This window comes from Geotrypetes seraphini, chromosome 15 (assembly GCF_902459505.1).
Source record: "Geotrypetes seraphini chromosome 15, aGeoSer1.1, whole genome shotgun sequence".
Taxonomy (NCBI): Eukaryota; Metazoa; Chordata; class Amphibia; order Gymnophiona; family Dermophiidae; genus Geotrypetes; species Geotrypetes seraphini.
This window is the reverse complement of record NC_047098.1, coordinates 39,403,033-39,423,489: the sequence shown is the minus strand read 5'-3', so window position 1 is coordinate 39,423,489 and position 20,457 is coordinate 39,403,033. Positions and strand designations below refer to the sequence as shown.

Sequence of the window (20,457 nt, the reverse complement as noted above, 5' to 3'; positions counted from 1 at the left end):
AGTACTATTTATATATTATACATACAAGCATGTTTTGATTCAGCACATTAAATTAGAGGTGGTGGAGGAATCTTTGTTCATATTGGCTGAATAGCCTTAAGGCCTGGTATGTGACACAAACATATGGTCTGAGGTCTTTCCCCCTTCCCAGAGATCATTCAGTCTTTCATTGATTCAATCATTGTAGACTTTAAGTTTGAATATGTCAGACAATAATAATAATAATAATTTTATTCTTATATACCGCCATACCCAGCGAGTTCTAGGCGGTTTACATCAATTAGATTAAGGACATACCTATTAAGTCACAGATTTTGAGTTCCATTTTTGTTTTGATTTTTGCAATTGTTGGTTGTGGAATTTTGGATTTATTGTTTTGTTAAAGATGTGTCACATGTTCAGTTTGAAAGGATTCTTCACATTGTAGATCAGGTCCAGTCATTTACTTCAAGAATCTGCACACGTGGAATTTTTCAAAACAGTCATTACTTTTTCCTTTTCACCTGTGAAAAGCTCAATTTGCTCCTTAACCCTTTCAGGACCATAAGGATCGTAGGCCAATTTTTGTGGTTTTGACGACATTTTTATGGTAAAAAGGGCTTGCAGATGCCAAAAAATTGATTTTTTTTGTGAAATATCATTATTTTTTTTAAAAAAATCACACTTCTGGCTTATGGACAGTGTGGCAAGTGAATCTTCTCGTCAATCTGGCAACGACGCTAATGAATGAATGTCGGAACCAGTTTGTTTACATAAAGGCAGTATCATATGGAATCCGTACATATCAAATTTAGAACTGTAGACTATCCCAATCAAAATTTATAGGATTTTAAAGTTATGGGACAAATATGTCCCTTGGTCCTGAAAGGGTTAAAGTGCTAAAATACAATGCCAGTATTCTAAATCACAACCCCTTCTCCCACTCATCTTCATACAGATTATTTTACAGTCAGTCAAAAACAAAGAATTCTCTCCCCCACTACACAATTATTGAAAATATTGCTTACATTCTGTACAAGCCAAAATGTTTTAATCTCTGCATATTCTTCATGCTTTGCTCCCCAGAAAGATACAGAGATCAGATTTATCGCCCTAGAGTGCCTATATCCCACACATTGGCCTTGGACCCAAACAACTGTCAGTGTTTGGGCACCAGGAGGTTAAAGTGGCTTGCCTAAGGCCAAATCAGACTAGTCAACTTAAAGAACTACATGAGGGTGCCTGGATCCCATAATTCAGGAACAGCTCAGGTTCCATTTTACATCACTGCAAGTGTATAAGCAACCTCAGAACGGACAATGATCCTGGACTTTCTCAAAGCAAGCCACTTTAAAGTCTCCCATTTAGTTTGTGAGGTGCCTTTCCAAAAATGTGGCACTGATCAGCATTGTCCGACCCTCATCCTGGCCTCTAATAACCGATTTAAGTCCATTCAATAGAAAGGAATTGGGAAAATAAGAGCAATTTTGAATTCCTGCATAAAAGACATTTTTATACAGAAGAATAAAACTTCTTATTGAAAAAGAATAAAGGCACTTGATTCACATCCCTGGGAGAATGACACAGGGGACACGGTGTGGAAGCTCCCTCCAAATCTTATTGGCTCACCACCACCTGCAAAAGAGAAGCATAAGTGTTAAGATCAACTAATCCTGGGTTCAGCTATCTGTGTTCTTACACTACCCTCATCCCTAAAGACACTTTGCTATGGGATATTTGAAACTTTCAGCTGCTATTCAAGGATGTAAATATGCTCCACAAACATCACATGCAGTGTGGCAGATTCTACCCTCTGGCTGCCCCTAAGCAGTGGTTTAGGCAAGTTGTTCCTCGGCAAGTTGTTCCTCTCCAAAATTGCAAGTTATAGTAGACCCAGAGGAGTACCCCCTCAATGTTGCATTCATCTGTAGTTGGCTGAAGTAATGGCAGCCTGCACAGTTTCACCATTTCCAGTAACAGAGATGACTGAGTCATGGGATGGCTACTTACTCGATGAAATCAAAAAAAACTCTGTGGAGTGATGATGTCCCTAAATGGACTTTATTTGAAAATGTCAAAGTTCCAAAGGTACACTGAAATCATCCACATAAAAGCCTTAAAGGACCTAGTCCGCTAGGGATACAGGACCCAACACGGTCCGCGTTTTGACAAAAAGTCTTCTTCAGGGGTCCTATAAAGGTGAATATGTGTGAAACAATTGTGTGGTGAGCCGGAAGTGAGACACTGCTTGCATTTTTATAACCAAGCACCTGAAAAGATAAAATAAAAACAAGTCTAGTATTCATTACCTATTAGAAATCACAGAAAGAGAAAATACAAGCATATGGAAAAGCTATTAGAAGATGTAAAAGTAATGATTGTAGGAGTTGTCCAGGTCGCCACGTCTGGGTGGGTAGAATCAACGTTTCTTTCTTCAGGGTGATGGCTGAGACATTGGTTCTACCTATCCAGATACAAGAAGACCCGGACAACTGCAACAATCATGACACCAGCTGCAGAAGCATACGAGAACAGATGAAAAATAATCACGAAAGCAAAGATGCTAACACAATAAGGTAGGGGAAATACTTATTTTAAAAGATATATCAGCAATAGGAGGATATGCAAAAATTGAATTGTGAACAAGAGAAATATGTAGAGGATTAAAAAATATATAAGAAAAAATATAAGCAAGTCTCTGTTCAAAGAAAAAAAACAGAAGCAGGACTGCAGAAAATTAACATAAATAGGAACGAAAGACGTACTAAGCAGTTGTCAGATTTAGTTTATCTAGTGCTTTATGAACACAAAATAGACGTATGTGATGGGGGTGACACATGAGACCCCTGTCAGTTTGGCCTCATTCTTGAGGATTTATCGTCCTCTACGCGCATTACACTCATCAGATAAGTTACTATTAGAAGTTCCATCTTCCGAGACTGTTAGATTGTTTATCGATCTTCAGTTTTTTATATAGGTGGTGCAGTTTTAAGTAATTCGCTTCCAAGTGAGATTAAGACAGATTACTTATGTTATTCAATTCAGGAAATGTTTTAAAGATTTATATTTTGATAGCTCTTAGAGTCTGGACTCTTAAAATCCAGCCAGGCCTGTTTTTGCTGCAGTTAATTATGCTGATTGATGATATTTATTATTTATGATTATTTTGACTTGTTTTATAGATTATATCATGGTTTAGGTTGAAAATATATTTTTTTCCTGAGATTACATATGCTTAAATTTTATAAACTGCATAGAATGATTGGATGTGGGTCGAAATGTTTTAATAAAAAAAAAAAAATGAAGGGAACTGGTTCTGACAAATCTATCTGATTTTTTTTAAAGATTCTTTAAGTCAGTTGTCCTGGTAGATAAAACAGGTTGATGTGGTTCTTTTTTACAAAAAATGGAAGTAGGGTGGAGGATGTATCTACAAGTCTGTTAGCTTGATCTCAGTGGCAAGTAAATTAATGGATAGATAGGACAGTGGAAGGGCAGGAAAGGTTTGCTTTTTTTTTGCACATATCAAGATCTGCAGTAGGGTAAATATTCTGGAATGTGTGGAAAATATGAGGAGGGATCTAGCAAAAAAGACTGATTAATGGTTCAGAATTTGGCAGATAAAATTTTAATGCAAAAAAAATGCACACTCATATTTTTTGAGTTGTAAAAACTCCAGGGAATAAGTACAATATAAAGGTGAAGTTCTGTATTTGAGAGTAGGATAAGGTAATACGTCTGATAATGTTAACAATGGTGTACTCTGGGTTTCCAGTGCCTGATGGGGGGAAGGGGGCAGTGCTTACAATTCTGCCCTCCACTGCCACCACACTTATAAAAAAGGGAGATTATTAAATCAAACCAGCTTGAAAAGAAATGTCAACTTGGTACAGTAAATATCCCACAAGCCAAAATGATGAAAACATAGTGAATTATATCAGGTATGAACCAATGTGCTCATATTAATAGTGAAATAACCAAGACCACAAACAGTCTAATGTCTCCTCTTATAGAGTATACTGGTAATTACTGCACAAAAGAGACGTCTGAGGGGAGATATGATTGAAGTCAACAAATTCCTGAGTGGTGTAGAATGGGTACAAGTGGATCAATTTTTTACTCCATCAAAAATTACAAAGATTAGAGGACACTCAATGAAGTTACAGGGCAATACTTTTAAAACCAATAGGAAGAAATATTTTTTCACTTAGAGAATAGTTAAACTCTAGAATGCATTGACAGCATGTGGTAAGAGTGGTTAACGTAGCTGATTTAAAAAAACAAACCAACCCCAAAACATGGTTTGGACAAGTTCCTGGAGGAAATGCCCATAGTCTGCTATTGAGACAAAACATGGAGGAAGCCACTGCTTGCCCTGGATCGGTAGCATGGAATGTTGCTACTTTTTGAGTTTTGGCCAGGTATTTGTGACCTGGCTTGGCCACCGTGAAGATGGGATACTGGGCTAGATAGATCATTGGCTATTTTTATGTTTTTATGTCTACCACCCAGTTCAAAAGTTTGTTAATTCTCTTGAAAAATTTCTTTTGGTACACAGTTGGTGAACATGTATAAACTATCCACTATCCAGTTTATATATTCAACACAATAACTTGGTATCCAGAGACATCTGCCTATGCTGGCTGGACAGCCAAACTAGCTTCTGAATCTTTAAAGTACCCATTTGTTCCATGAAGACCCAACAGAATCCCAAGGCTGGCTCCTGTCTTATCATGGAAAAATAGGATTTGCACAACAAAGTGGGAAGGGCTACCTTAGGAGAAAACGTTCCATAGTGGTCCTGGGAACGTAAATCTTTGTACTGGCATGCACCTTATAGCCTGTAAGAGTTGAGCTTATAAAGTATGTATAAGTATTGTATAAGTATGTATAAGTATTGAACAGTTACACCACCATTAAATCCAATAATTATTTTTTTGCTCCTTCCACAGTTGTTTATAAACCGCACTACCTCAATGAAAAACATTGTTCACTTTTACTCCTCTCTCTACTTCCCCCTCCCTACCTTTCCCCCCTCTTCACCTCTACTGTCCCTTTTCTTGCTGGACGATTTGAGGGTATCAGATGCCATTCAAGCTATGGAGTACCAGTAATCCTAAGTAAGCCCCCACATATGCACAAAACCACCTCAGGCCCTACTCCAATCTCTGCTCTAGTTAGGCCAAGGACTAGAGTACAGAACAGAAGCAGCACAGGTCAAGGTGAATGCTAATTTCAAATCTTCTACTAAATCTAGTCCATTTCAAAAAAGTTCCCATGGAATTCTGCAAGGTCATCATCATTGAATACTAATCACCAAAGGACTCCTATATAAAAACGTGACATCACATGCACTCAAAATTTTCATGCAGCATTCCCCTATTCTGAAAGCTTGTATCAGTACCAAATGGAGAGGGGAAACGGAATGGGGTGCATCCTACCTGTCTGCACCAGTGTAAATACAGGGCTGTGATATCCACCATGTATCAGTGCCTATTGACCCCAACAAGCCTCATAATTGTCAACCAAATGAGCCTTGCCTTTCTCCATAGCAGGGCCTGATGTTTCTATGGAAACCAAAAGGATGTCAAATTACACACCAACAAGCACTGTTCCAGGATGTGTGTGATATCACAAGTCTGGTGAAAGGAGCTAGAGACACACTTCCTTCAAATATTAAAAAACAAACAAACACTACAGAACTGTGTTATCCATACTCAGATAATTTTTTGAAGGCTGAAATGAACAGATAAACAGTTTCTTCAGGGTACTGTCTCCAAATGGGTTTGTCTTATGCACATGACAAACATACGTCATTCATAAGGCAGGATATATTGGATTAGATTTCAATGTAGAGTTGTAACTACCATGTTTCCCTGAAAATAAGCCCTAGTATGATTTTCGTGGTAGGTCTTAATATAAGCCCTACCCCAAAAATAAGCCCCAAAAATTTGCCGGCAGCAGGGCTTCTCCCCACCCCCTCCCCCGCTGACTCTTCCATCCCTCCCGTATGAACCCCGCCGACCTTCCAACCGCAAGACCTAATACCTCCGTCTACAGAGCAGCATCATCAGCACTCTAAACAGGCCTTCTGCCGCCCGGGAATTCCCTCTGCCGCATCACTGATGACATCAGCAACACGGCGCATGGAAGGCCCCGGCGGGAGAAGGTGAACAGCCAGGTTTGCTCATAGGTGGGTAAAGTGTACATGAATGATGGCACATGTCATAAAATGTATTAAAAAAGTATTAATTTTATTTATTTCCATAACAACCATCAAAAGATTATTTGCGTCATCGGTGGGAGTCTTTACAGGCGCCAAACCCTGTCATTTCTGACAAAGAATTCCATCCTTTAATTATCGTTCACCAATATATACCTTCAGACCAACATGACATCATTACTTGTCAGCCAATCGGCCGACAGAGGTTGTCCTTAGGTTTAAACAAAGAACTTATTTTTTGACACCGAAAAAGTTTCACAAATCATATTTTTGTGCACATTAACTTTCAAAATATGCCCAAAACCATTATAACATACCAAATACTCTTTTTATCATTCTCAAAACTTAAATCAGACAGTTTGTCTGTGTTAAAGCCAGCCTGCTGATAAGGTCATGTCCCTGTATTAAAAGTGAAGCAGGAAAAAACCTACTCCCCCCTCCCTCCTATGCTGGAGGTCAAACCAGCTGACCCTTCCTGCTCTGAGTCTCTCAAAGACTGGTAAGTGTTTCTGGCTCTAACTCTTTCCAGATGTTGCCTCTTAGGATTTCTCCTTAAAGTTTCTTCAGGTTTAAAATATATAAAATATTTAAAATTAAGTACAAATCATTCATATCATATCACACACATAATCACTCGTGCGATCCCATATACACATAACCAACACTCATATTGCATTCATAAGATACATATAACTATCTGTATTCAAAAATATGAAATCCTATTTCTTCCACAAGCCAGACTGAGAGGTCTGGTATTAATTAGAGCCATGCAGCTCAAGGCGGGAAGACTCAGAGAGAACAAAGAAGACGGAAACAGAAAGTTACTGACACAAAATGGAGTCACTAACTCAAGATAAGAGTTCTTAATACCTCTATGTATGTATTATGTATATCATACCTGATTTCCTCTATGATTCTGCCCCACCTCACACAAATAGTGAATTCCCCTTTACTTTTGCTATATATCGGTTTCCTGGTCTTTTGTTTATCATCCTGACTTCTTCAAAGTTTTAAATGTGTTTGCATGTATATAAGGACTGATCAGGACTAGGAAGGTCTCTGTCACGCCCTGTTAACGCTTCTGCACCGTGTGCACCAAACCAGGCCTCTTCAAAGGCCGTGAAGCAGCCTGTTTAGAGTGCTGCCGATTCTGCTCTGTAGAGGGAGGTCTCGTGGTCGGCGGGGTTTGGATGGGAGGGAGGGAGAGATGGAAGGATGGGATGGTCAGCGGGGGTTTAAATGTGCATCGGGGTGAGGGGTGCTCAAGGGTTCTGCTGCAGCTGCATGGAAGAGAGGGACAGAAAGATTTATTTTAAAATTTATATACTGTATATTAACTATATGGTTTCCATAGTAATGAGCATAAATGTTATGGTCGATAAACATCAGAAATCTTCAAATCCAGTTTGAATATAAAATTTCAACTCAAAAAAGCCTTCACAAACAGTTGAATTTAACATTTTCTTAAAATTCATTCTAGCAGCACACAAATGCAGAATTCCTGGAAGGGTATTCCACAGCTTTACACCCACTACAGATAACATAGTTGCACCAATCTTAATGTGGGAGATCATTCTATATGTTTTCTAAATTATTATTTATCTTTTTCTTGGATCTAAATTGTGGACTAAATAATAAGAAATTAATCTTCAGCTTTAGATATTGTATTGAGCATTTTTTTTGTGCTTGATGTTTATTATTTCTAAATCTTAATGCAAGTATGATGACTTGTTATTGTTTAACATTTATTGAATAAAATAAAATAAACACACACACACAAACTTAACACACATGCGTCAAGTGATTAGGGCAGCCCTGGATTTCTGACACCGTTGGTTGCATTCTGGTACTTGTCATTTTTGATTTCCAATGGTGGAAGCAAGGCCTATAAATCTCAAAAGCACTCAGATACAAGTTAAAAACCTGGGGCTCCCTCCTTGGCAGCCCTGCTGAACACTAAGTACCAACTGAAAGACAACAGCTTCAGCTCCAGTCTCTGAACCAGATAAAAACTTGTCTTTAAACCTTTTTTACATTTTAAAAAATGTCCCAAACTAATCTCCATCTGGAATCGCACACATATACAGTGACAAGGAAGGACAGCATTGATGAAAAGCAATAAACAAGACTTCATCCCACTGCTACCCCTACCACCTATTCTCATGGGCTGAAGCCAGTCTGCAGGATTACAATGTTATAACACCTTCACTTTCCAAGAAAGAGCCCCAGTACAAAGAGTGGTTTTCTCAGATAACACATGTGACAGTTAAAACCATTTAAAATTCTCTTTTGTTACAGAAACCTCACTGGTGCTCTCTTTTGCACAAGCAAGAAACAAGATGGAAACATAGACATAGAATATGATGGCAGAAAAGGGCCGTCAGCCCAACAAGTCTGCCCACTCGAAGAACCCTCCCTCTAAGAATTTCCTGGAGCGAACCCACTCCAAGAACCCTTCCTCTTTTTTAAGCATTTCCCCAGAATGAACCTACATGTTTATCTCATTGTCCCTTGAAGTCAAGTGTGTTACTGGCCTCAACTACCTGACGTGGAAGACCATTCCATCGATCAACCACTCTTTCAGTGAAGAAGTATTTCCTGATGTCACCATGAGATCTCCCACCTTTGAGTTTGAGCAGATGCCCTCTGGTTGCCGTGGGACCCGTAAGGAAGAAGATATCTTCCTCTACCTCAATACGGCCCGTAAGATATTTGAATCTCTCTATCATGTCACCCCTTTCTCTGCATTCTTTGAGAGAATATAACTGCAGCCTGCTTAGACGTTCTTCATATGGGAGATCCTTAAGTCCTGAGACCATCTTAGTGGCTATACGCTGAACCGACTCCATTCTCTTCACATCCTTTTGATAATGTGGCCTCCAAAACTGAACACAGTACTCCAGATGAGGTCTCACCATCGACCTGTACAACGGCATTATGACTTCAGGCTTACGGCTGATAAAAACTCTCCGGATGGGCTATACCGAGTCACACCAAAGATCCACTGAGTCCAGCATCCTGTCTCTGACAGTGGCCATTCCTGCTGACAAGTGCCTGTCCAATCCTTTTTTTGTTTAAACCCAAGGACAAGCAACAGAAAACATCTCATCACTCCCACTTGTTTGTTGTTTAATGATAAAATGCACAACCTTGATCAGATTTTAAAAGCACTAAAAAAAAAAAAAAAGGGAGGGGGGAGATTTTAAAAAATCAGGGGGAAAATGGTAAAATACAAGGGTTGTTTGAAAAATTTTGAAAATTTCTATGAGATGGTGTCACAGTCCATTAAGCAGCATCACTTGACTAGTTTCATTCTTCAAACCATCTGTGACAAAGTTTCAGCCAGATGCGATGCATAGATAATGTTTGACAGCCATTTGAATCGACCACTTTCGCATTTCACAAAAATGAAAAAAAAATAAAATGAGTTCTGTGCAGTGATAAAATTTTTATTTGAAAAAAGTGGATGGCCCCACAGATCAAAGCCGAGCTGGATGAAGTTCAGCATCAGCATTGAAGGCTATTTCTGGATAAATGAGTTTAAACATGGCTGCACATGCACCAAAGATGAAGTGTGCTCTGGACACCCAGCTAAGGTCACCATGAAGGATACGATTAAAAAAAAAAATAAAAAAATCATCATATCCTTATGGAAGGCCACCGAGTGAAAGTGTGCAAGATTGCTGAAACTGTACACATTTCAAATGAATAAGTGCACAATATCCTGCACAAAAAGTTGCATGTGAAAAAGCTGTGCGCGAAGGGTGCCGTGATTTTTCACTGTCGACCAAAAATGGATGTGAAAGGACATTTCAGTGCAGTGTTTAGCGATGTTTAATCGCAATCAGCAGGAACTTTTGCATTGATTTGTGACTGTGGACGAAACTTGGATCCCCCACTACACAACTGAGTCAATGCAGCAGTGGGCAATGACTAGTGAAATTGCACTAAAACGGCGAAGACCGTTTTGTCAGCTGGGAAGGTGATAGCCACTGTTTTGGGGGATTCTCAAGGAATAATGCTGATCAACTACTTGGAAAAGGAGCCTATTATGCAGCATTGTTGGACCGTTTGATAGATTAGTTGAAGGAAAAAAACTCAGCCATAACTGGTCCACAAAAAAGTGCTCTTTCACCAGGACAATACACCGTCCCACACATCAACTGTCGCAATGGCAAAATTGCATGAATTGGACCTCAAATTGATTCCTCATCCTTCCTATTCCCCAGACTTGACCCAATCTTGACTGTTTCCTGTTCCCGAACTTAAAAATTTGGCTCTTGAGAAGAAATTTTCATTGAATGAGGATGTCATCAATGCTGTCGGTGAGTATTTTGCAGAGCTTGACAAAACCTATTTTTCCGACAAGATGAAAAAAATGGAAACTCGCTGGACTAAGTGGACATAGCCCTCAATGGAGACTATGTTGAGAGATAAAAAAAAGGAGATTAACTGTCGGCAAAAGAAGAAAAACTGTCGGCAATAGAGGTGAGCCATGAGGATGTCCTCCAACAGATAAATAGATTGAAAAGCGACAAATCACCAGGCCCAGACGGAATCCACCCTAGGGTACTAAAAGAACTAAGAAATGAGATAGCGGAAATACTCCAACGAGTTTGCAACCTATCCTTGAAAACTGGAGAGATACCGGAGGACTGGAAGATAGCAAATGTTACACCTATCTTTAAAAAGGGGTCAAGAGGAGACCCGGGAAACTATAGGCCGGTAAGTTTGACATCGGTTCCTGGCAAGATGGTAGAAGCACTGATAAAGGACAGCATCTATGAGCACATCGAAAAAAATGGGCTGATGAAAGCGAGCCAACATGGCTTCTGCAAGGGAAGATCGTGCCAAACAAACTTACTGCACTTCTTCGAGGGGGTAAACAGCCATTTGGACAAAGGGGAACCTGTAGACATCATCTACCTTGACTTCCAAAAGGCCTTTGACAAGGTACCCCATGAGCGGTTACTTAGGAAGCTGTGGAACCACGGGGTGGAAGGGGACGTACACAGATGGGTCAAACACTGGTTGGCAGGCAGGAGACAGAGGGTTGGAGTGAAGGGTCACTACTCGGGCTGGAGAAAAGTCACGAGTGGAGTTCCGCAGGGGTCTGTACTTGGACCGCTGCTGTTCAATGTATTTATTAATGACCTGGAAACGGGGACGAAATGTGAAGTTATAAAATTTGCGGATGACACTAAACTCTGTAGAAGGGTCAGAACTACGGAAGAGTGTGAGGCCCTACAAAGAGACCTAAGCAAACTGGAGGAGTGGGCAAATAAATGGCAGATGAAATTCAATGTAGGGAAATGCAAGGTCATGCATATAGGGAGAAAGAACCCGATGTTCAGCTACCAAATGGGGGGATTAGTATTAGAGGGAAGTAACCTTGAAAGAGATTTGGGTGTACTGGTGGATACAACAATGAAGTCAACGGCGCAATGCGCAGCAGCCGCGAAGAAGGCGAACAGAATGTTGGGTATTATTAAAAATGGTATTACGACCAGAACGAAAGAAGTCATCCTGCCGTTGTATCGGGCAATGGTGCGCCCGCACCTGGAGTACTGTGTTCAGTATTGGTCACCGCATCTTAAGAAGGATATGGCAATACTTGAGAGGGTCCAGAGGAGAGCGACACGAATGATTAAGGGCATGGAAAACCTTTCATACACTGAAAGATTGGAGAAGCTGGAGCTCTTCTCCCTGGAAAAGCGGAGACTCAGTGGAGACATGATAGAGACCTACAAGATCATGAAGGGCATAGAGAAAGTGGAGAGAGACAGATTCTTCAAACTTTCAAAACATAAAAGAACAAAAGGGCATTCGGAAAAATTAGAAGGGGATAGATTCAAAACAAATGCTAGGAAGTTTTTCTTTACTCAGCGGGTGGTGGACACCTGGAATGCGCTTCCAGAGGATGTAATAGGGCAGAGTACGGTACTGGGGTTTAAGAAAGGATTGGACAATTTCCTGTTGGAAAAGGGGATAGAGGGGTATAGATAGAGGATTATTACGCAGGTTCTGGACCTGTTGGGCCGCCGCGTGAGCGGACTGCTGGGCACGATGGACCTCAGGTCTGACCCGGCAGAGGCATTGCTTATGTGCTTATGTACTTATTCAGCTAAGCTCTTTTCCAGTAGATAGGTGAGACATTCTAGAAGACAGTAGGGTTATTTCCCTTTAGCCGTATACTGCAGAAGGAATCCACTTTAGATTTTTCACTCTGCCCCTGATATACTTCACTGTGCTCTTTAGCTCCACCTTCAGTCAATACCCAAGCACGTAGAGCTACCCAATACATGTGAAGTAAAGGAAACCTGTAGCAACAGGCTCACACAAATTGTTCTGCTCAAACAGTAACTAAACAGTACCATTAACTGCCAACATAGGCTTCAAAAGAGCTCAAAAACTATTCCCCAATAAACGAAAACATATATACAAATTCTTCCCAGCCCCCAATGACTGACAGGCATCCAAGAATCAGCTTGGAGAAGCATCAGACTGAAAACTGTAATCAGGCGCAGTAAAGACAGGGCGGGAGTCTAAAATGTCTCACCTAACTACTGGAAAAGAGCTTACCAGGGTAAGAACATAATCTCCTTTTCCAGTGCAATCTCCTTTTCCAGTGCAATTCTAGACCAGTGGTTCCCAACCTTGTCCTGGAGGACCACCAGGCCAATTGGGTTTTCAGGATAGCCCTAATGAATATGCATGGAGCAGATTTTCATGCCTGTCACCTCCATTATATGCAATCTCTCTCATGCATATTTATTAGGGCTAGCCTGAAAACCCAACTGGCCTGGTGGTCCTCCAGGACAGGGTTGGGAACCACTGTTCTAGACAGTAGTGATGTACAAAAGCAGTCTCCCAAAAAGCTAGGGCAGGCTTGCTGCGCCAATCAATAAGACCGAGGACCAAAACAAACGTATCTGCAGTCATGCATGCAGAAGGAAAGAACCGAAAGTGGAGCTAAAGAGCCCAGTGAAAAATCCAGAGTGGATTCCTTCTGCAGCCATGTGGCTAAAGGGAAATAACCCTAGAATAAGGGAAATTGTCTAGAATATCACACCTATTGCACTGGAATTGATTTTTTCCCAAAAAGTGTGTTTAACTTGCTTTATTACCAAACAACCTCGTAGGGGCTATGGAACATTACAGAGATGCACCAGAAAGGAGGTTATCAGATCACAGCTCAGAGCAGGGACAGTTTATATAAACATGAGCAGTTTGTAGTAAAAATAGATCAACAAGTAGTTAAAAACTTGAAACCTGAAGTATCATGGGTTCTAACTAAAACAAATTAGTATGTTTACAATGTAGGTTCATAGAGAATTAAAAGTCATCTAATGTAACAGAGCTTCAGGACAGCAGATATGACACTACTGCTACTAAATATTTCTATAAGAACATAAGAATTGCCACTGCTGGGTCAGACCAATGCCCCATCATGCCCAGCAGTCTGCTCCCCTGGTGGCCCTTATGTCAAAGACCATTGCCTGGGTACGTTCCGGTTCAGCAGGAACTTTTCTAACTTTGTCTTGAATCCCTGGAGGGTGTTTTCCCCTATGACAGACTCTGGAAGAGTGTTCCGGTTTTCTACCATTCTCTGGGTGAAGAAGAATTTCCTTACGTTTGTACGGAATCAATCCCCTTTAAACTTTAGAGAGTGCCCTCTCATTCTCCATACCTGGAGGGTGAATAACCTGCCCTTATCTTCTAAGTCTATTCCCTTCATTATCTTGAATGTTTCGATCATGTCCCCTCTGTCTCCTCTTTTCAAGGGAGAAGAGGCCTAGTTTCTCTAACCTCTCAATGTATGGAAGCTCCTCCAGCGCTTTAACCCTTTTAGTCGCTCTTCTCTGGACCCTTTCAAGTAGTACCGTGTCCTTTTTCATGTACGGCAACCATTGCTGGACGCAGTATTCCAGGTGGGGGGTGTACCATGGCCCAGTACAGCGGCATGATCACCTTCTCTGATCTGTTCATGATCCCCTTAATCATTCCTAGCATTCTGTTTGCCTTTTTCACAGTTGCCGTGCATTGCGCGGATGGCTTCATCAACTTGTTGACCAGTACTCTTTAGTCTCTTTCCTGGGGGGTCTCTCAGAGTACCGCATCAGACATACACAGCACTGTACAGAGTCACAAAGAAGACAGTCCCTGCTCGAAAGAGCTTACAATCTAAACAGACAAGACAGGCAAACAGGATGTCCTGGATACAGTTAAGGGGAACAGTTAATCTGCTGGCTGGGTTGGTGAGCAGTGGGGAGTAGGGTTATGGATTGAAGGCGATATCCAAAAGGTGGATTTTCAGTCTGCTTTTAAACAAGGTAAGGGAAAGGGCTTGGTGCACAAACTTGGGAAATTTATTCCAGAAATAGGGAGCAGCTAGATGAAAGGAACAAAGTCTGGAATTGGCAGTGGAGGAGAAGGGTACAGCTAAAAGCAGCTTATCTGAGGAATGAAGTTCTCTGGGAGGTGTATAAGGAGAGAGAAGCGAGGAGAGATATTGAGGGGCAGCAGAATGAACACACTTGTAGGTCAGCAATTAGGAGCCTGGCGGATAGGGAGCCAGTGAAGAATATGTGTACAATAATGTATGCTTTCCTGTAACCCTGAGCTCGAAGAGAATGGGATAGAAAATGAAATAAATAAATAAATAAATAAATATCAGAGCCGCAGAGGGAGGGGGCAGGAGAGGACAAGATTCTCCTGGGCCCGGCCTAAAAGAGGGGGTCTGGCACTGGCCAAAGAAAAATTTCAAAATATGATAGCCATTATGAATCATATTTTCTCTCTAATACACTGTTTTCATCTCATATTTTATTTTGGAAATGTTTTATTTATTTTTGTTATGGCATGGATCATATGAACAATTAGAAAGTTTTTTATTTGGCTAAATCAATGTGATTCAAATTTCAAATTTACTTATTTGTGGAATGCTAAGCAAGTTTGAGATCACTTGGACAGGCATTTGCTTTTCTTACGCTATCTATCGTAAAATGACTGACCAATACTTTGCTTCACAATAACAGCTGTCATCCAAATAAATTGAGATAGTATTTCCGTGGGGCAATTTTTACAGCTTAAACATATTTGTTCTACAACTGAGGAATTTCAATGTCAAGCCACATTTCTTCCCTCTGTCTGTAATTAAGAACGTCTATAACTGAGCATGATGGACTCAGCATGATTATTTACTGCTACCACTGTGGAGATCAGTTTCTAACCGAGTTACATGTTTTACCATACTCTTCTTCTGTCTATGCAATCCGACGCTGTATTTTGAAATATTGGCATGCTGTACAGCAGGGATCTCAAATGAATGTGCATTGAAAGCAGTGCATGTACATAGATCTCATGCATATTCATTGGGGAAATCCTGAAAACCCGACTGGATTGCGGCCCTCAAGGAGGGACTTTGAGATCCCTGCTGTACAATTACATGAGGGTCTACAACAGGGTAGACCCTCACACAGGGTCTCACACAGGGTAAGAATTTGAGATGTTACAACCCTCATATTTACTATCTAACAACTCAGAGGTAGTCAGTTGATTCTCAATAAAAGGGTGTTCTTTTTAAAGAATTATACTACATGTCTTACTTCTCGGGTTATATATGCTATTTGATGCCCATGCCAATTAGCATATGTTGGTAAGACGAGTAGGACTTTGAACGCTTAGGCTTACTGAGCATCATCCCGATTACAACAGGATTTGAATGCTCCACTTGTATCGCATTGGCTAACCATACTTTCAATGATCTTTGTTTTGGAAATGGTGCAGTCGTCCCCCAAGAGATGGTGAGCTTGATGCTGTTTTATTGAAGGAGAAATGCTGGATTTTCTTTTAAATCTGGGTAGCTCAACACCAGGGTGTCTAAATCGTGAAAGGGATGCTTGATTTTGGTTTCATCTGGTTTTCAGGTTCATTCTCTTTTTGTTATCATTTGTGAGTGCTCCCCCCAAACCATCCCCTATCCTCTCCCCCCACCAAAAATAAAAAAAGACAGGAGGGATGCCCACTCCTTCCTGCCACCAGATGCTCCCCTGAACACACACCCCCAAGTACCTTTTCTGTTGGACACAGGAAGGAAGCACGATCCCTCCACCTTTGTGGCCCGCCAATCTAAAATGGCCCAAGGGGGGGCCTTAGGTGTCTGAGCCAATCAAGGCCTTGGGCCCCTCCCCGTGCATCACATGATGCACCGAGGAAAGGCCCACCATTTTGGATCGGCAGGCCATGAAGGTGGAGGGATGGTGCTTCTCTCCTGCATACAACAGAAAAGGTACTGGGGGGAGGGAGCATCCTTTGGCAGGAGTGAGCGGGCATACCTCCTGCCTTTTTTTGTAGGGAGGAAGGGGGAGGGCAGGGCAGGGCTTGGTTCAGGGGAAGCCTCCGTTGGCAGGAAGGAGTGGGCTTCCTCCTGCAAATTTTATTTTACGCAGAGGGAGAAATCGCCATGACAGGAGGAAGTAGGCATCCCTCCTGCAATTTTTTCTTGCATGGGAGTGGGTGGTGTTGGCATGGCAAGAGAAAGTGGGCATTCCTCCTGCAGTTTTCACTTCGGGGGGGGAGGGGGGGGGAGGTTGGTTCCATGTGCCGGTTCGTTGGGGAGGGCCGTCATCAGCAAGGAAATGCTTTTTCTCTTTTTTTTTTTTTCTTCTAATGGGGCAGATATTGTGCATGTGTAACATGCACAGCATCTGTGCCCATTTAAAAAAAAAAGTTAAAATAAGCGACTGGTCTTGACCAGTCGCTTTTTGTGGTTTGCTAGAAGCGATCACTTTTTTTAGTGTATCGGGAAGCCATGTTAAAGCATCAATCGCTCTACTAGATTACATGGTATTTCAATATTAATGAGCTTATTAGTATGTTCGGATCAGGGAATGAGCGATTGTGCAGAAAATCACGTGGTGAGACATTTTCTGCATCAGGTCAGCAAATGCGATTGTCGCTAAAGCTGTTAAAATAGCTTTAGCGACGATCGCTTCCTTTAGTGCATGTGGGCCATAAAGTCTTCAGAAACTTTACCCTATTTGACCATGGTATCTTCCCTGAAGTTGGCATTACCTGCTGGTGTTTCTCTCCCTGGTACTTAATGTTTGCGTATCTTCCAATGGTTAACTTCTTTCTTATTCATAAGCATAAACTAAACAAATCATCACATGTACTTTTACCCTGTACTTTAGTCTACCTTTTATCTGTATGTATAAATTATTCTTGGGTTCAGTGTCTCTCTCCCAATCAGTCCCCTAGGAAAAGGCAGAATATCAAATAGAGAATGACACGGTGAAAAAATTGGTCCCCGTCACCGCCCCGTCCCCGTCTCACCATCCCCGTCACCGCCCCGTCCCCGTCTCACCAACCCCGTCACCGCCCCGTCCCCGTCTCACCATCCTCTTCACCGCCCCGTCACCGCCACTGCCACCCCATTCACCGCCCCGTCACCGCCACTGCAATCCCATTCACTTTTCTTTATTTACGTATAAAGGAAACATTCTTTAAAACTTTAAAACTTAGTTAAATATTAGTTAATAACTATACAAAAACAAAACACGCAGAGAAAAAATTAATTAATAAAAATTCTCAAAACTGACACATTTTGATCACTAAATTTAAAATAGTTATTTTTCATACAGTTTTTCAATCACTAATCTTCCACCACCCCTGGGGCTAGCAATGCAAAAACAAACACGACATGTACTTTAAATGCTGCCGTGATTAGCATAGTGACCGCGGCTACGGCTGCAAGTCTCCCCTCCCCCCAGCGATCACGGCAGGAGGGCACCCAACCCCTCATGTAGACCCCCCCAACGGCCCTCCCGACAATCGCAGCAGAAGGGTACCCAACCCCTCCTGCCGGGCCTCCCAATGGCCTCCCCTAAGATCGCCGGCAGGAGGGTACCCAACCCCTCCTGCTGGACCCCCCCCCAACGAACCCTCCCACCCCGGAACCCCCTTAGTCTTACTTTTCAAGTTGGACCGGACAGCTCCTCGCTCGTCTGGCCAGCAGGCCTGCCTCCGTCCAAATGAGGCGGGCCCGCCCCTCCCCTCCCCTCCCCTGCCTCCCAATGGCCTCCCCTAAGATCGCCGGCAGGAGGGTACCCAACCCCTCCTGCTGGACCCCCCCCCCAACGAACCCTCCCACCCCGGAACCCCGTCTTACTTTTCAAGTTGGACCGGACAGCTCCTCGCTCGTCTGGCCAGCAGGCCTGCCTCCGTCCAAATGAGGCGGGCCCGCCCCTACCCTGCCCAACCCACAGGATCCTAGGGCCTGATTGGTCTAGGCACCTAAAGCCACTCCCGCTATAGGAGGGGCCTTAGGTGCTTGGGCCAATCAGGCCCTAGGATCCTGTGGGTTAGGCAGGGGAGGGGAGGGGCGGGCCCGCCTCATTTGGACGGAGGCAGGCCTGCTGGCCAGACGAGCGAGGAGCTGTCCGGTCCAACTTGAAAAGTAAGACTAAGGGGGTTCCGGGGTGGGAGGGTTCGTTGGGGGGGGGTCCAGCAGGAGGGGTTGGGTACCCTCCTGCCGGCGATCTTAGGGGAGGCCATTGGGAGGCAGGGGAGGGGAGGGGCGGGCCCGCCTCATTTGGACGGGGGCAGGCCTGCTGGCCAGACGAGCGAGGAGCTGTCCGGTCCAACTTGGAAAGTAAGACTAAGGGGGTTCCGGGGTGGGAGGGTTCGTTGGGGGGGGGTCCAGCAGGAGGGGTTGGGTACCCTCCTGCCGGCGATCTTAGGGGAGGCCATTGGGAGGACCGGCAGGAGGGGTTGGGTACCCTTCTGCTGCGATTGGCAGGAAGGGTTGATCTGACAAATGAGGAGCACGGTGAAACACAGGTAAATAGCGGTTCCTAGAAGGGGGTACATTGGCCCGCGGGGACAAACCTGTTCACCGTTTCCGCGGTCGGTGAATGGCCTTGTCCCCGTCACCGCAGCGACTGCTAGTTTTCTTCCCCGTTTTCGGCGGTGACCCGCGGCTTAAATGCGGTGGCCGCGGGTAAACCGTCACCGTGTCATTCTCTAATATCAAATGGTACAAAATAGCAAGATGCCTTCATTTATTTAAGGAACTTAAGAAAAGTAATGTGGTTGCAAACTAGTTCCTTGAATTCAAATGAACAAAATTAAAAAAAAATAAAATAAAATAAATCAAAGAAGAAACCGACTAGCCAAGAAATGTAATAAGCTACATATTAAATGTTGGCTAATATTGCGTTCAATTCTGGTTTCCTTATCTCAAGAAAGATATAGTGGCACTAGAAAAGGTTTAAATAAGAGCGACTTCTCGTATGAGGAAAGACTAAAAAGGTTAGGGCTCTTCAGCTTGGAAGAGAGACAGTTGAAGGGAGATATGATTGAAGTCTACAAAATCCTGAATTGAGTAGAATTGAGTAGAATTGAGTAGAATTGTGGATTGATTTTTCACTCCGTCAAAAATTACAAAGACTAGGGGACACTTGATGAAGTTACAGGGAAATGCTTTTAAAACCAATAGGAGGAAATTTTTTTCACTCAGAGAAGCGCATTGCCAGAGGTTGTGGTAAGAGCGGCTAGCGTAGCTGGTTTTAAGAAAGGTTTGGACAAGTTCCAGGAGGAAAAGTCCATAGTCTGTTATTGAGAAAGACATGGGGCAACCCCTGCTTGCCTTGAATCAATAGAATGGAATGTTGCTACTCTTTGGGTTTTGGCCAGGCACTAGTGACCTGGATTGGCCACCATGAGAACAGGCTACTGGGCTTGCTGGACCATTGGTCTGACTCAGTAAGGCTATTCTTATGTTCTTATGTTAAAAAAAAAAAAAAAAAAAAAAGCTATTTCCATGTATTAAGAAATCTGAAAATGAAATTCAGGAAATCATGGGAAACAGAGAAACCTTAGTGGTGAAAAACTGAGTACCTGCAGAAACTGGATGGAGTCTGTGGCCTCTCTTTCTGATTGTGATTCCTTACCTGGATTGTCACTGGGTGCCTAAACATTGGCTCCTGAGGTCCTCAGTAAATATATCAAGTTGATTATGTAATTTTAAGTAGTTGCTTTATTTTGGATTTATATTGTATATTCTCCACTGAATATTTGGATGATCTTTATGGAATCTGCATTGAACCTTACAGAATAGGCAGAATGTAAGGTCAAGTTATCAAGTTTATTTAAAATTTGGTATCCCGCAATACGATTATAACCATCTAAGCAGCTTATTTCTAAAAATTAATCAACACAAGGACAACGCATTTAAAACATCACATGAAAAT

The 20,457-nt window shown here is 42.4% G+C and overlaps 1 protein-coding gene across 2 annotated transcripts in view; it reads right to left on the bottom strand.

Moving 5' to 3' along the window:
* Positions 1–751: 751 nt before the first annotated feature.
* ALDH3A2 (aldehyde dehydrogenase 3 family member A2) overlaps positions 752–20,457 on the bottom strand; it is an 81,187-nt gene continuing 61,481 nt past the window's right edge. The window contains exon 10 of one of the 2 annotated variants that reach the window (XM_033921448.1): positions 752–1,614. In XM_033921448.1, coding sequence (XP_033777339.1) covers positions 1,597–1,614 — 18 coding nt within the window. In that variant the 3' untranslated portion in view covers positions 752–1,596. Of the gene's footprint in view, positions 1,615–5,404; positions 5,547–20,457 lie in introns of those variants that run through there. The other variant, XM_033921447.1, reaches the window with a different exon arrangement.